The sequence below is a fragment of the Taeniopygia guttata genome, chromosome 1 (assembly GCF_048771995.1).
Source record: "Taeniopygia guttata chromosome 1, bTaeGut7.mat, whole genome shotgun sequence".
NCBI lineage: Eukaryota > Metazoa > Chordata > Aves > Passeriformes > Estrildidae > Taeniopygia > Taeniopygia guttata.
Window position 1 is genome coordinate 85115878 of NC_133024.1, and position 13403 is coordinate 85129280.

Sequence of the window (13403 nt, forward strand, 5' to 3'; positions counted from 1 at the left end):
CCAGCTACTCTTCACTCTTCTCTCATGTGTCTGGCAGAATTCTTCTGGGAGGAAGAATTGCCTCTGGCAATTAAATGGTTCAGGGCAAACATCTGTGGGATAATCTGGTCCTGCATTTATGTATCAGGCATGCAGCTGTGCCTTTTTAGAGTTTGTTGTCATTTCTAGAGGAAAGGTACAAAAATATGCTGCCAGGATTTTTGTTATTATGACAGGAATCTATAAACCTGGTTTCTGTAACTGTGCACACACCCAAGCCCCTTTACAAACTTTGTTAGTTTCTTGATCTGAATCAGCTAAGGGGTGGCTGAATAATTAGGGAATTAATAAAATAAAACCTGATTTAAAAGACAAAAATGAATCAAATTTCTCCTTGCCTGCTTTGGGACAAGAAACCTTTCCAGTTCTTGGAAATTGAGTGCTTGTGGAAGACTGAGGACTGCAGCAACAGAGTCTCAGGTCAGCCACATCCCCACTGTGTGGGTTTTTTCACGTTCTTGAACATTTCTTCTAATTGCTAATTAGCTAAATAAGAGGTGGGTAAGAAATGAGTGTTCCTAGTTATGCTTTCAGGGGAGATACTAGGCTGACAAGCTTCCCAAGGCAATCAAGCCCATTTAAGCTGTGGGAGGTTATCCAGCCTGTGTTAGGCAGGCACAGTGCTCTGGATGCTGGGAGAAGGTCTGTGTCCCAAGGCTGCAAGATGGCCTCATGAGGAAATGCAGGAATTTGTAGGTGGGTGAGGCATGTGAGGAACTGGCAAAACATAGATGAGCGGTGCAGCATAGAAGGGGCAGGCTGTGCCTGAGCTGTAGCATAGACAACCAGTGTCACTGGAAATTGAAGAGCTTTTAGAGGAACATTTCCACTAGAAGGAGCGTAAAGCTGACAAATACAGAGGAGTATCTAGTTCGAACTCGTGATCTGCGAGGTGGACAAGGCTGACCTTCAGTTTACCTCTGATAAAACCATGAGGGAAATAAACAGCATGATCATGAGAAAGACAAAACAGAATACACTGGTGAAGATTTGGCACATGCAGTATTAAGCAACAAAGCAAAGACAAACTTGCAAGTGTTTTTGTACAATTGCTAGAGACTTCAAAATCAAGTCAAAACCCAAATGCCTGCATCAAATGACAAGCTTGACACAGAAGGTGTCTCAGAGACTTGGTGGAGGCTAGAAAACCAATGGGATACAGCACTGCTAGCCTCACAGGAACCACTGAGTAGGATGTGGAGGTGTGATGCTGTATGTAGAGTGATCTGCATGTGAAGGATAAAAATGTTACAGCATAAAAATATTACAGAAAAAGAGAAGCACCCTAAAAACCTGTGGGTGGAAATCCCAGTTGCTACTGATAAAAATGCTGTATTAGGGCTGTATTATCCTTTTTGATTTCTGTGAGAGTGGTCAGCGAGGCCAGAGGAGCAGTAAATGTGGGATGGTGGCATGAGTGGGAGCCTGCATACTGGCTGGATCACTGCCTCATCAGGATGAGGTGCAGAAGCAGAATTTTTGGTTGCTATAAATCCCTGCTTCTAGGACAAGCTGGTTGAGGAACCCAGAGAAACAAATGCTAGAAAGGCACAAGGGATGTTTGAGGGATGTTGGTGGGAAACTGCTCTGAGGTTGCAATCCTACAATGTGATCTCTTTTAACACTGAAAAGGGAAAAAGCAGGCTACGTGCATCCAGTATGGGAGTATTCAGTTTCAAGGAAGGCAATTAAACTGAGGCAAGCATTAGAAAGAGTTACCTCCAGCTACAGCACCGGCACCATAGGGTCACTGGAACCACAGGCTGGTGCCTGTCCTGGGCAAGGTAAGAGATGCTGTCCTGGAGGGAAGTTGCTGGCCAGGAAATGCCAGTCGGGTTTTGCAATGAGTAACTAAGCAGAACAAACACAGTTATTCAGCACTGCATTGTGCTGGTGTTCCCTTTGTTTTCTGCATATCTCAGGGAGATAGACTTGGACAGATCCAGCTGCAGCAGCGTTTGGAATCAGCCATCAGAACAATCTGTTCTCCCACGTAGCTTAGGGTTCTGACCCAAGAGGGATTTGGTTTTAATAGTGTTTTCCTGCTGCTTCAGTTACTGCTGAAACAGATTGTTTAATTGGTCCCTCTACCTGGTTTCTATGAAAGCCAGTTATTGCAGCTCCAGACTCCAGGCAGATCCCTGCCTGAGCCATGGAGGGATCAGCCTATGCCACCTGCAGCTTAACAAGTTGATGAGACAGAAAGACTCCGCCTCACACTTGCTTTTTATTGTAGGAAGCACATTTAAATAGATTTCCCAGTAGTAACAGCAGTTGTAAAACCAAATCACAAGACTCCAACAAAGAAGGTTTTTCTTCCCTGTCTGCAATTTGTTTTCCATTTGCTGACTGCTGGTTCTGATTTAGCAGTGTTAGCTTGGAAAGGTCCTTAAACAACACTTATTGCATTTCCCCTCTCTACAAAAAATAACTGCAAAGAGAGCAGGTTTAGATTAGATATTAGGAAGAAATTCTTGACTGTGAGTGTGGTGAGGCCCTGGAATAAGTTGTCCAGAGAAGTTGTGGATGCCCCATCCTTAGGAGTGGTCAAGGCCAGGTTGGATGGAGCCCTGAGCAACCTGGTCTAATGGAAAGTATTCCTACCTATGGAAGGGGAGCTGGAACTTGGTGATCTTTAAGGTCCTTTCAAACTCAAACCATTTTATGATTATATATGGTGTACAGCTACTTTTACATATTGGGCTTGAATGTTGTTTAAAACACCCAGGAAATGTTGCATGGCTTCATTATCCTGAAAGTTTTTTAAGTATCCAACAAATTTGCTGCTAAACTCACTGCTATTTGTCTTACTCTCAAGGGGAATGGAAGCATGTAGGACCTTCCCCTTAATTTCTTTTGCATAATAGAAAATCATAACTGTGTACTTTCTCTTTTTTTTTTTTTTTTTTTTTTTTTTTGGGGGTGGGGGGGTGGGGGGAGGAATCTAATTCCTTATTTCCACAGACTGTACTTTCCATCAGGGTTGTGATTGTCCTGAGCATATTTCTGTTGGTGCAACAGGCTCAAAAAATGTTGCCAAGCCTCACTGACTGACAGCTGAATAGCTGAGAGAAGAGTTACCCCATGTGCTTCACACACAGGTGTGTGTAACAAAGAGATATTCAAATGAGACATTCCTTCTTTTTGATTTCTTCTGTCTCTGGCATCAACTTTGCTTCCCACTAGGATCTCCAGCCATTTCTGTGGGATGGCTGCCCACCCGCTACACTGCTGCTTGACCTCATTGAATGTTTTTCACCTCTGTTTAATTGATTCCTGTGCTTTGGTTCCTAACAGGTTTTCACAGTTTCTAATCACCATGGAAGTGCTCATGTTCCCTTTCAATGTAGCCACGGTTTGATAGCTCACATCCTCCATTCATTTTCTGACCACAAATTTCAGAGAAGCTGCTGTAGGACAGACTTGTATATCTCACTTGAAAATTTCACCAGTTTGGCCAGCAGTTTAGAAGCTGCTGCTAACCAGTGCTTTTTCCACTTATTTTAAAGCCCTTCACATACAAGGGCACTTCATATTTCTGCTGAAAGCATTACTGACCTCATGATATGACACAACTATGGCTTCTCTCTTGACCACTTACCCAGTTAGATAAAGGTTTTAATTGATCTGAGATGGTTTTTCCCTGCCAAGCCAGGCTGCCAGCACCCTCCTGAAGTTTCTTGCTGCTTTGTTGTCCCATAGGATCTCTTGAAGAAACCATTCAATCCTTTACTCTAGCACCTTCCTCAATGTTTCAGGCAGGTGCCTTGGTCTTTGATTCCTTGCACCTTTCTTTCTCTTTTGATTTGGTTTTTATCTTTCCTTGCCTGTGGTTTTGCTTTTTCTTATATGTTAGTTAATATTAGATAATTTGCTTTGCAAGATGTCTGTTGGTTTTGTTTTTTTTTCAATAGGCCATGGTCAAAAGGGTGACCAAGAGTGCAACTGCAGCTGCTCTGTCTACATCAGGCAGTAAAGGAACTTCCAGTAACATGCACAGAGGTGACCAGAAAAAGATCAGAGAGGAACAACAATCTGAACTCATTATTTGTCAGGAAACCTTTTGCTCAAATTTTAAGGCAGTATGCTAGTGTTAAAATTTCCTTATTTATTTGGAAGTACCCTTCCTTCCTACCAATTTATCAAGCTTCAATTCATTTTCTGCAGAGATTTTCTGTATTTGCTGCAAAGTGCTGATACTCTAAAACAAAACTGGGAACAAAATATGGAATTTCCATAACTTGGAATTTTAAATAGACTTTAAAATATGAATAATCCTTTGTGGTGTTGCTACCACAACATGAAGCAGCAGCCTCGTAACTTTAAATTGGACTCCTGAGGAGCTCAGAGATCTGCACGGTTGGCAGCACCAATAGTGGTGACAAGGAGCTTGCTGGCAGTAACTGAGGAGGACAGGAAGGCAACCAAAGAAAGCTCCACTCTTGTTCACCCTTGGTACTCAGCACCCAGCTTTGTACACATAGGCAGAAATGAGATTCCCTGCCCCATGTGAAGTTTATACCGTTCTACCGAAAATGAATTCATAGGCTTTATATAAGAGGTTTACGTAACAGAGGGTTACATAACATAATGCACCAAAGGCTTCATCCTATGAATTTTACATAGGTAATATCGAGTAGAAAACCATGTGATACATTTCATAGATTTGTATTGCAAAGTTATTATTTTAATAAAATTATAATAATATAGTGCAAAATTCATTAAATACTAATATCCATATCTGTGGTTGCTCAACACTGAACTGCTTATAGTAGTCTTAAAAAATCAGTGACATTTGAGACAACCGACGGTCCCCTCTGGTCTTCAGAGATAATAAAATTAGTTTGCTTGTAATGTATGTTAATCATGCAGAGTCCTTGCCATGATGGTAAGCAGATGAGTGACTGGTAAGACAAGGGACACAGTATTAAAATTGCTCTGCTGGCAAAAGCTGTCTCCAACCCAGCTCTCATGCTGCCTGTGTTGACCCTGCCTGGCAGCCCAGGCATGTGCACAGCACTGCCACTTGCTGCCAGGCAAGGACTGCTAGGAACATCACTTCTGCATCAGCAATGGTGGCAGCTGGAAGAAAAGTGCCCTGACACCTCCAAAATGGTTATTTGAAAGACTAAATGTGAACATTCCTATTACCATGTTCACAAGCTTGGGTCAGCAGCCAGGCTCAGGCCCAGGTCTTCTGACCTATCCAGCCTGCAGCATCATGTTTCTCTCTCTCTTCTCAAACTGAGTTTTAGACCCCTTCTAAGAGTTTTCAAGCTGTAGATTGCTACCCACTGAGCCCCATGAAACTGAAAAAAAAATAAACATTGGGATTTAAAATTTATCTTTATTTCTATCTTATTCTTGTTATTGTTCTCTAATTAATAAATTGGCATTGATAGAGCCATCCACTTTCAAACAGACCAGAGCTCATTCACTTGTATTAGAAACTGGGATTCCTGGCAGAGAGACAGATGCTGAAATGCTTTTACATTTGGAGGAAACTCAGCATAAATGTGCCAAAGCTAAAGCAGGAAAGGTTGTGGGTTTTTTTACCAAAACTATTGTTGGGATACAGCTCCCAGCATGGGTACGTATGGGGCTGACTCCTGCTCCAAAGGGCTGTTCTCTGATGGAAAGGTGTTTTGCCTGCTGTGGGACTTGCAGTATTTTCCATATAGATGCCCTGATGACGTCCCCAGTTGCATCATGGCTGTGGACTCAGGACCAACCAAAGCATGTTTAGAATTGTCCCCCTCAAGGCTGGCTACAGGAACACTCAGCTACTGCAGAGACCAAGGGCTCACTGAGAAGTCTCTTCATTGCTCCTTAGCCAGCAGCACCAAGGGAAGAAAACAGGGTATTCATCCCCTGCATTGGCCATGGAGAGGAAAGAAGGTGGATGCAGATGAGAAGAGCACAGCTGGTGCCCAGGGAGAGCTGTTTGTGTCTGTGTCTGCACAAACAGTCCCAGGGTGCAGCTTTGAACAGGAAGAGTCACCTTCCCCACTCAAAATTAAACATTGCTGGTCTGTCCGCATCTGCCTCTCAAAGGTCTTGAGCTTGTGGGGGGATCTCATGCCTGGGGGTCTCCTGGAAGGCAGTGCTGAGCTCGCCCATCAGCGAGCCGGGGGCTGGGGTTTGCTGGAGCGAGCAAGGTGACATTGGCAATGCCACCAGCATCAGTCCTGCCAGGAGACCTGAGGAACTGCTCTGGGTACTACAATCACTGCTGGGACAGTCTGCAGAAGGGAGGCTCCATGGAGAGGTGGGTTTAAGACCTAGAACCCATTTCTCTTAAAGTATTGGGCTCGCCTAATCACGCTGTTGACGTAGTTGTAGTTGCTGCTGCATGGGTCCTCCTCGTAGACCTGGAGGTTGCCCATTCTTGCATGGTAGGTGCAGATTCCCCCTGGAAAAAGTTAAGAAGGCATTGTTACGGGCTTGTAAGTAAGAGATAGAAATTTAAGAGAAAACATTTGTAGCAAAAAATGCCATGCATCTCACCAAACAGGAACTGCTTGACAAAGTGCCAATTGTGCATTATTGTTGAAAAGTGACTGGTCTTGTATAATCTTTATTGCTTTAGTGAAGGAGCCCATGACTCTCTCCAAATGCAGGAGGAAATAGAACACTGTTACCAGAAAAGTGTGTAGTCAGAGCAAAAGAAGGGCAGTAGCAGAGCAAGGAAGGGAGAGTAAGAAACAGCATAAGGTGAACAAACTAGCACACCAGTAGCGCGGACTACAAGGAAACCTGGACACAACAGGTTGCCACAATAATTCTGTTGTGTTGTGATGCCTCAGATTCTGCATTCTCCAGTGACTTTTGTCCTAACAGCCATTTCTAATTGCCAAGCTGCTGGTCTGGTACTGCTTCTGTTAAACTAGAGAACTCTGGTTCTGGTTGTTATTTCGGGACTTTGGGGATTTCTTTTGTTTGTTTGGGGTTTTTTGTGGGGTTGTTTTGTTTAGTTTTGTTTTGTGTTCTTTTGGTTTTGTTTTGGTGTTTTTTGGGGTGTTTTTTTGTTTGTTTGTTTTGTTTGTAAGAGATACTGTAAAATCTGCCAGACTGATGCTCTTTTTCCTTTAAAAGTGACACCAACAAGCACACAGCAGTCCCATCAGTCAGTCTGTCCCTCCCTAGTACAAAGCCCATTCCGTACCTCTCAGCTGCCGGTCCCAGGTCCAGGTAGGATGTCTTGCCCGTACTTCATTAATGGAAAGAACCAGGATATTTGAGCATTGATTTATGTGTTCTTCACTATCCCACGCCACATAAGGTTGCAGTTGCTGCCTGCTGATCTAGGAAAACAAGCAAGAAAATGGGTTTCCCTCTGAATGCCACTCCCTCTTCATTGCACTCCCAGGCTTCGACTCATTGAAGTGACCTTATTCAGGACAACACCTAAGCACAGCCTTTGCAATAAAGTGCTCTTTCAAACACAGCACAGTCATTTGCTAAGATAAACCTTGGGGAATTACTGGATTTCTGTGCTGTTGCTCACGCCTATCACCCTGGAGTACCTGCATCAGGCCGTACTTCTGGCGTCCCTGGTCCCAGCCGTTGTCCAGGAGCAGGCCGACACGGCTCTCCTGGGACATGATGCCTCCGATGAGCGCTGGGTCCAAGCAGAGGTTTCTGGCTACTCTCTTAATTGGGATCTCGTATCTCCTCAGGCGTGTGAGGTCTGCCTCAGCAGTCCTCCGTATCATGGCATATCCTGCTGCATAGGAAAAGGCAGACTTACACACACCCCTGTCCAAACCCCTTGCTTCCCCCTTGAGCAGGTGTGCCAAAGAAGTAACTCAAGTTCTTAAGAAATCAGATCTTCATCAAGTTGGGCAGCGGGGTTTGAGGAACAAGAACAGCTCTATTGGCTCTGACCATGGCCAGGAAGCTGCTGTTCCACTGCCCAAGGATGACCAGGGGAACAGGGAGGCTTCTTAGGGGGTGGAATGCATGGTCCACTTCTTCTGCTGCACCTCTGGAGTCAGAAAAGTGAAGTTTCAAAATGGATTTGAAAAAATTGAGGGGTATGTTACTACAGATTGTCCACACTGCAGTAACAGCTATGTTCCATTTCTAGAGAGTGGGGGCTTTTTAAAAGCAAATTTGAAACAGTTTGGAAACAACAAGCAGGTTCAGATCTATGCTTGAACATCCACAGTCAGGTGTCTGCCCTGGAAGAGCCTGCATCTGAGGAACATGGCAAAATCCCTGGAGATGCCAGTGGTATGAATGTGACATAGTCAGTTGTGTGGTCACACCAGGCAGTAACACCAGGCAAGAAAGAGATAAATGTGCAGCACTGGCCAGCTCAGCCAACATGTCAGCACTGAGGACCTGGCTCTGTGTATCTTACCCTGGGAGCAGACAAGCCCTGGAGCTTTGTGAGGCAGCTGATGCTAAAGTCCTGGCTGACAAAGAGGCTGTTTTGACTGAAAAGAGATGGTGCTATTTCCTTTTGCTTTGAGGCCAGGGATCCTGACTATGGGACATGAAGTCTGTCCTTCTACTTCCCATCACGTCTGGAGGCTTCACCTGCTATTTTGGGAGAGGAAGTGTCACTTTCTCCCTTTTGGCTTATTGACTAGCTGCACCACATTTAATTTGTCAATGACAGGAGGTAAGGCATCTCTCTATCAGGTACAAACAAGTTAACAAATTAAGCAATGAATGATACATACCACAATCAGAGGCTCTTGCAGGTGTACAGGAGATCGTGGGGGCTTGAAGAGCACTTATATCACCATAGCAACTGTAGCTCATGGATGGAGCTGAAATATTAAACGGAGCTGTTTGAGCACATAATATCTCAGAGCAGTATTGTTCAAATCCTGCAAGTGCATACAAGTCAAGCATGAGAGAGTCCAGACCTGCAATCCACATCCCCTTGTGCTGGCCCTGCTAGTGCAGTTGCCACTGGTCTCCAGCAGTAATGTTATCAAAGAAAGGTAGAGAACAAAAATTGGCTCTTTTCTAATTGAATATTGAAGCAAATGGATCTGATGACTGTTTAGATGAATATGCGCCTGCCCCGTTAGGCCTAAAGGCTGGTGTGAGAGAAGAGAACCAGAGCCTCTGCATTTATTTCAGAGGACAGTTCCCATTCAATGCCCTCCAGTGTTTGAAACCACTCAGATGATGGCTGGAGGTCACTGGGCACCCTGGCTGGGATTGTCTGCTGTGTTCCTCGATAACTTGGTGAGGAATTAATTCAGGAGAATGCTTGCTTCAGTCTGGGAAAATTACCCTGTTTCCCCAGTAACCAAGGAACAAACAGCCTCCATCAAATAGATTGCCACTTTTGTGAGAACGTTTCTGAGAAGACAGGGAGATTGAATAAGGTTAGCTAGGAAAACCAAGAGGAGACATGGCTGTGACTCCTTTGGTTTCAGTCCTGTCCTCCAGATGAGATGGTTTAAAAGACACATGTGGGCAGCAAGCAGCCTCACACAGCAGCTGAGGACCTTTGGCCACACAGCCTCTCAGAGAGCCATGCAGGAAGGGAGCCTCAGGCCTACTGCACGCTTCCTCTCCAGGGTCCTTCTGCAAACAATTCCCAGTGTGCTTCTGACAGCAACCCAAACCTGTCTTACCAACAAGGGCTGAAAGACCCAGCAACAGCAGTGCGGGGATCATGGTGATGGCTCTCCTCAGCTGTCCCGGGAGACCTGGAAACACAGTGGTTTGCAAAACGTGAAGACATTACTGCTGATTTTCGACAGCACTCTAGCAAAGTTGGCATGCAAAAGCTTCCACCCTGAGGCGCCAGACAGGGATGGCATTAGCTGAACAGGGGTTGGGCAACAGAGGAACTTTCTCCCCTTAGGGAGGCTGGGATCAGGGAGGTCCCTGTTGGCAGCCTGGACCAGCAGGGACCTTTTTAGCCCCTGTCAGTTGTCATTGCTTGCTCACACTCCCCCTCCTGAAGGCTCATCATGTGTCTTTACGAAGAGCAGGTCCACTACATTTGCTTTAATTTGAATAGGTGTTTGAAGTCTAATGTGCTAGAAAGTGCACACAACCCCTGCTTCTCTGTTCAAAAAGGATTTTTCCTTGGCTTTTGGAAAAACTTGTTTTCAAAAATCAAGAACTATGACCCTTAATACCCTGCTAAGAGCATGCAAGGCAACTCCAATATTTATTTGGTGAAATAATACTTATCTGTGTGATGCTGGCAGATCACCACTTTACTAATAAATGTGTGTGTTGTGCCTATTAGTAAAATTCCAAAATATCACCAGATGATAGCTATCAAATGAAAAAACTTGACTGTATTTGCCTTGCTGATGAACACATTTAAACTGAGCAGCTTTTATGGCTTATATTTTTTTTCCCCAAGAAGATTTCAAACATAAAATACACCATGAGTTTTGTAGGCAATTAACACTAATCTTGTTAACACTTGAAAACACATTATCAGTTTTAATAGCATGTAACCATTTCTCTAGCCTGCATTTCTACTGCAAACTGGATTATATGTATGCAGAAACACAAATAATCCACCAGTATAATTGGAAAAACTCCCTTGTCCCGATTGAGCTTATTCAGGCCAGCAATGCCCACAGCCAGATCAGAGTACACTTGGTAGCTCTGTTTGAGCTCTAACACTAAGACTAAGTATTCATAAGCCCAGATCAATACAGCTTGACCCAACACCTGAATGAATTCAATGGCAAATCCATCTGATCCCTATTGAAAGCTATAGGATGTAGCTGTTTCCACATGCAGGAATTTTTAAAATTCCACTCCCATCACAAAAACCTCACAGTCATTATACAGAAACACCATAGCAATCACAATATTGGCAAAATTCTAAATCAAAAAAATCAAGGCTTCTGGTTCTAAATAAAAATTCTGTGAGTGAATTCAGACTCACCTGTATTCAGTTGCCCTTCCTCTGAGGCAGGTCACTTGATGACTTTATATATATATACATGGGAAAAGGTATCCACCCTATGGGCTTTGGAATGTTAATTCCTACCTAGTGTGATGACTGTTTTATATTACACTAAGTAATATATATTATGAGCTTAAAACGCCAATGATTTATTTCATCCAAAGATTTGCACAAAGGGTGGTTAGTCAGACTTGGGACAGCTCTGTGAAAGGAAATAAACACTGTTTTTTCTCCATCAATAAGCACATTGATGCACAGAAAATGACTTGAAGAAATTATTGAAGTGAATCAGTGGCAGAGGCCACGCAAAAAACAGATCCCTATGTAGTCCTCTCCTTGCTTTGCATCTGGACATATTTTGGAAGGACTGTTTTTGTCTTGTTTCTTCAATGGTTTCAGATAGGAAAGCTTTTAATTAAGTATCATACTTAATTAAGTATCATACTTTAATTATGTACCATATGAATTTTAACAAGGACTATTAAGGAAAATCATCCCAGTGCTTCATTGTTTACAATAAACCCAATTCAGGATGGGAACTTGACAATTTTGAGAGCAGAGGCAGGGTCTGAGTTTAAGATGTGGGGAGGCAGGGGCTTGCAGCAGAAATGAGGAAGAAGAAACTGGTCTCTCAGCAACTGAAGTTAGTGGGGACACACAGAGGGGCTCTGAAAGACTTACACTTTGCAGCCAAGACACTTTTCACATATCTAAAACATTTGAGTCACTTGGAAAAGGAAAGACAGTCTGAGAAGCCCTTCAATTCTGTTCCCTTTGCCACATTTTTCTCTTCCCTAGACTCTGCCCTGCACGCATGGAGGTTACGAAGGCCAAGATTTTCTTATGGTGGCTTTCTTTTTATTATTTAATACATCACAAATCCATCTATTCCTATTGCTCTTTTGGGACTGATGTGGCAGGTAGGAAATGCTGTTTTGGCCAGATACTAATGAATATGTTAAAAAAATGCATTGTTACAGGAGGTTTAGTAAAAGGGTTAAGGTGAGTCTTAAATATAGAACTCCTACTGAAACCTCCCCAGAGATTACAACAAAGCTAGGCAATCATTTTTTGTGCACAAACCTCATATCTTCTGGGGTATCTCAGACTAGACTATCACGTAATCCTTTTACTGGGATTCTAACTTTTTACTGGAATTTTACTGGGGTCTAACATTTTGAACAGCAGAAGGTAACATTTGACATAATGTAAGGTGCACATCTTTGTGGTGTTGTCATGGTCTAACACTTAGAAAATAGAAACATCACATGTACAGTGTGTTTTAGCCCCTTCAAAGGCTATATCTACTGATTCAATGCTGAAGGGAAGGACAACAAGAAGAAATTATCCGGGAAAAGCTCATAGGGCACAGTTTGATGGCAACAAACACAGTAGATATATACATTTATCCTCTACAGAATGAGACAATAATTTTGCATTATAAAGAGATGTATTCTCTTAAATAGATTATAACAATTTAGTATTAACATCTGGGTATCCTTTATAAAAACAGCATCATGTTAGTGACAAAAAACTAAAGTTCCTCTGTCACTGAGCCTGTGCTCATGCTGATGACTTGGGACCTTCTTTGAGAAGTAGCCTATAATCTTAGGTAAGATTTATTTCTTAATATGTTGTCCACTTGCTTATGGTCCTTAATACAAAGTTTTGAATTTAAATACTGTTTGTCTTTGCTACATATTTTTCACTTTCATTTGTTGCCATGTAATCACATTTTCTACATTTCACAGTAGTCCCTATTCTGCATTGCATTGCTCCTTATATACTCATTGAGTAGTGGATGTTATGTTTTAAATGCAAGTTTTTATCTGTGCTGCTATAAGCTCTTAGGTCCCTGGGACAGATTCCTTGTATTCATACAAATTCCACTGTAAGCCAAAATAAGAGGATACTTTTTCAGCAGTGTTATGGACTTTTTCTCACTCAAAACCTCTTTATCCACACAAATTTTTCCAACTGCCTTTTAAAGTAAAAGCCAAAAGCAAGCATCCTCTATCCTCATATACACTGAATGGAGCAGGGCTCTCAGCTAGTGCATTTGTCCAAGGCACCACCACCTAATAAGATCTGAACCATGTTAGAAAATACCATCTTCTACTAAAAGATCTTTGTGGGGCTGTGTAAACACAGAGCATTGAGTGTAGATGAGCCACTTAATGAGAGTGGGCTGCATCTGTCACTAGTACAGCATATTTTTTCATTTTTATGGTAGATTTAATTTGGAAATTTTCATCAGGAGTAGTGTCAATACCTATTCTCCTTGTGCTGGGTTTGGTCAGCACAGTGTGTGACTGGGAGGGAGCGGAAGGAAGTCAAGAAAGAGGAGGAGTTCATTTATCCAATAGTATCTGCATCTTCTTAAATTTAAGAAGCATGAAAGGTTCCTGGTATTCATGGGCATCGTGGCTTTAAGCTGCAGTTAGTGACCACAAACACG

General features: G+C 42.9%; 1 protein-coding gene across 3 annotated transcripts; it reads right to left on the reverse strand.

The window, feature by feature from the left end:
- Positions 1–5366: 5366 nt before the first annotated feature.
- Positions 5367–10997, reverse strand: LOC100232375 (lysozyme g). 3 transcript variants are annotated; one of them, XM_072932552.1, is made up of 6 exons: positions 10925–10997; positions 9642–9716; positions 8730–8819; positions 7566–7762; positions 7205–7343; positions 5367–6451 (listed from the first exon to the last, which is right to left on the reverse strand). In XM_072932552.1, exons 2-6 carry the CDS (start codon positions 9682–9684, stop codon positions 6321–6323), a joined length of 600 nt encoding a protein of 199 aa, XP_072788653.1. In that variant the 5' UTR covers positions 9685–9716; positions 10925–10997; the 3' UTR covers positions 5367–6320. The 3 variants fall into 3 exon arrangements, with proteins under 3 accessions (XP_072788653.1, XP_030134231.3, XP_072788649.1); XM_030278371.4 differs by having other exon boundaries at positions 7566–7765; positions 10925–10994; XM_072932548.1 differs by lacking the exons at positions 9642–9716; positions 10925–10997 and having other exon boundaries at positions 8730–9294.
- Between the last annotated feature and the right edge of the window lie 2406 nt (positions 10998–13403).

Coding starts and splice junctions, on each gene's coding strand:
- LOC100232375 (XM_072932548.1), bottom strand. CDS start 8,931: ATGTGGATTGCAGGTCTGGACTCTCTCATGCTTGACTTGTATGCACTT. Junction 7,344..7,565: donor AGAAGTACGGCCTGATGCAG/GTACTCCAGGGT, acceptor TTGTTTTCCTAG/ATCAGCAGGCAGCAACTGCA. Junction 6,452..7,204: donor CTGGGACCGGCAGCTGAGAG/GTACGGAATGGG, acceptor AACTTTTTCCAG/GGGGAATCTGCACCTACCAT.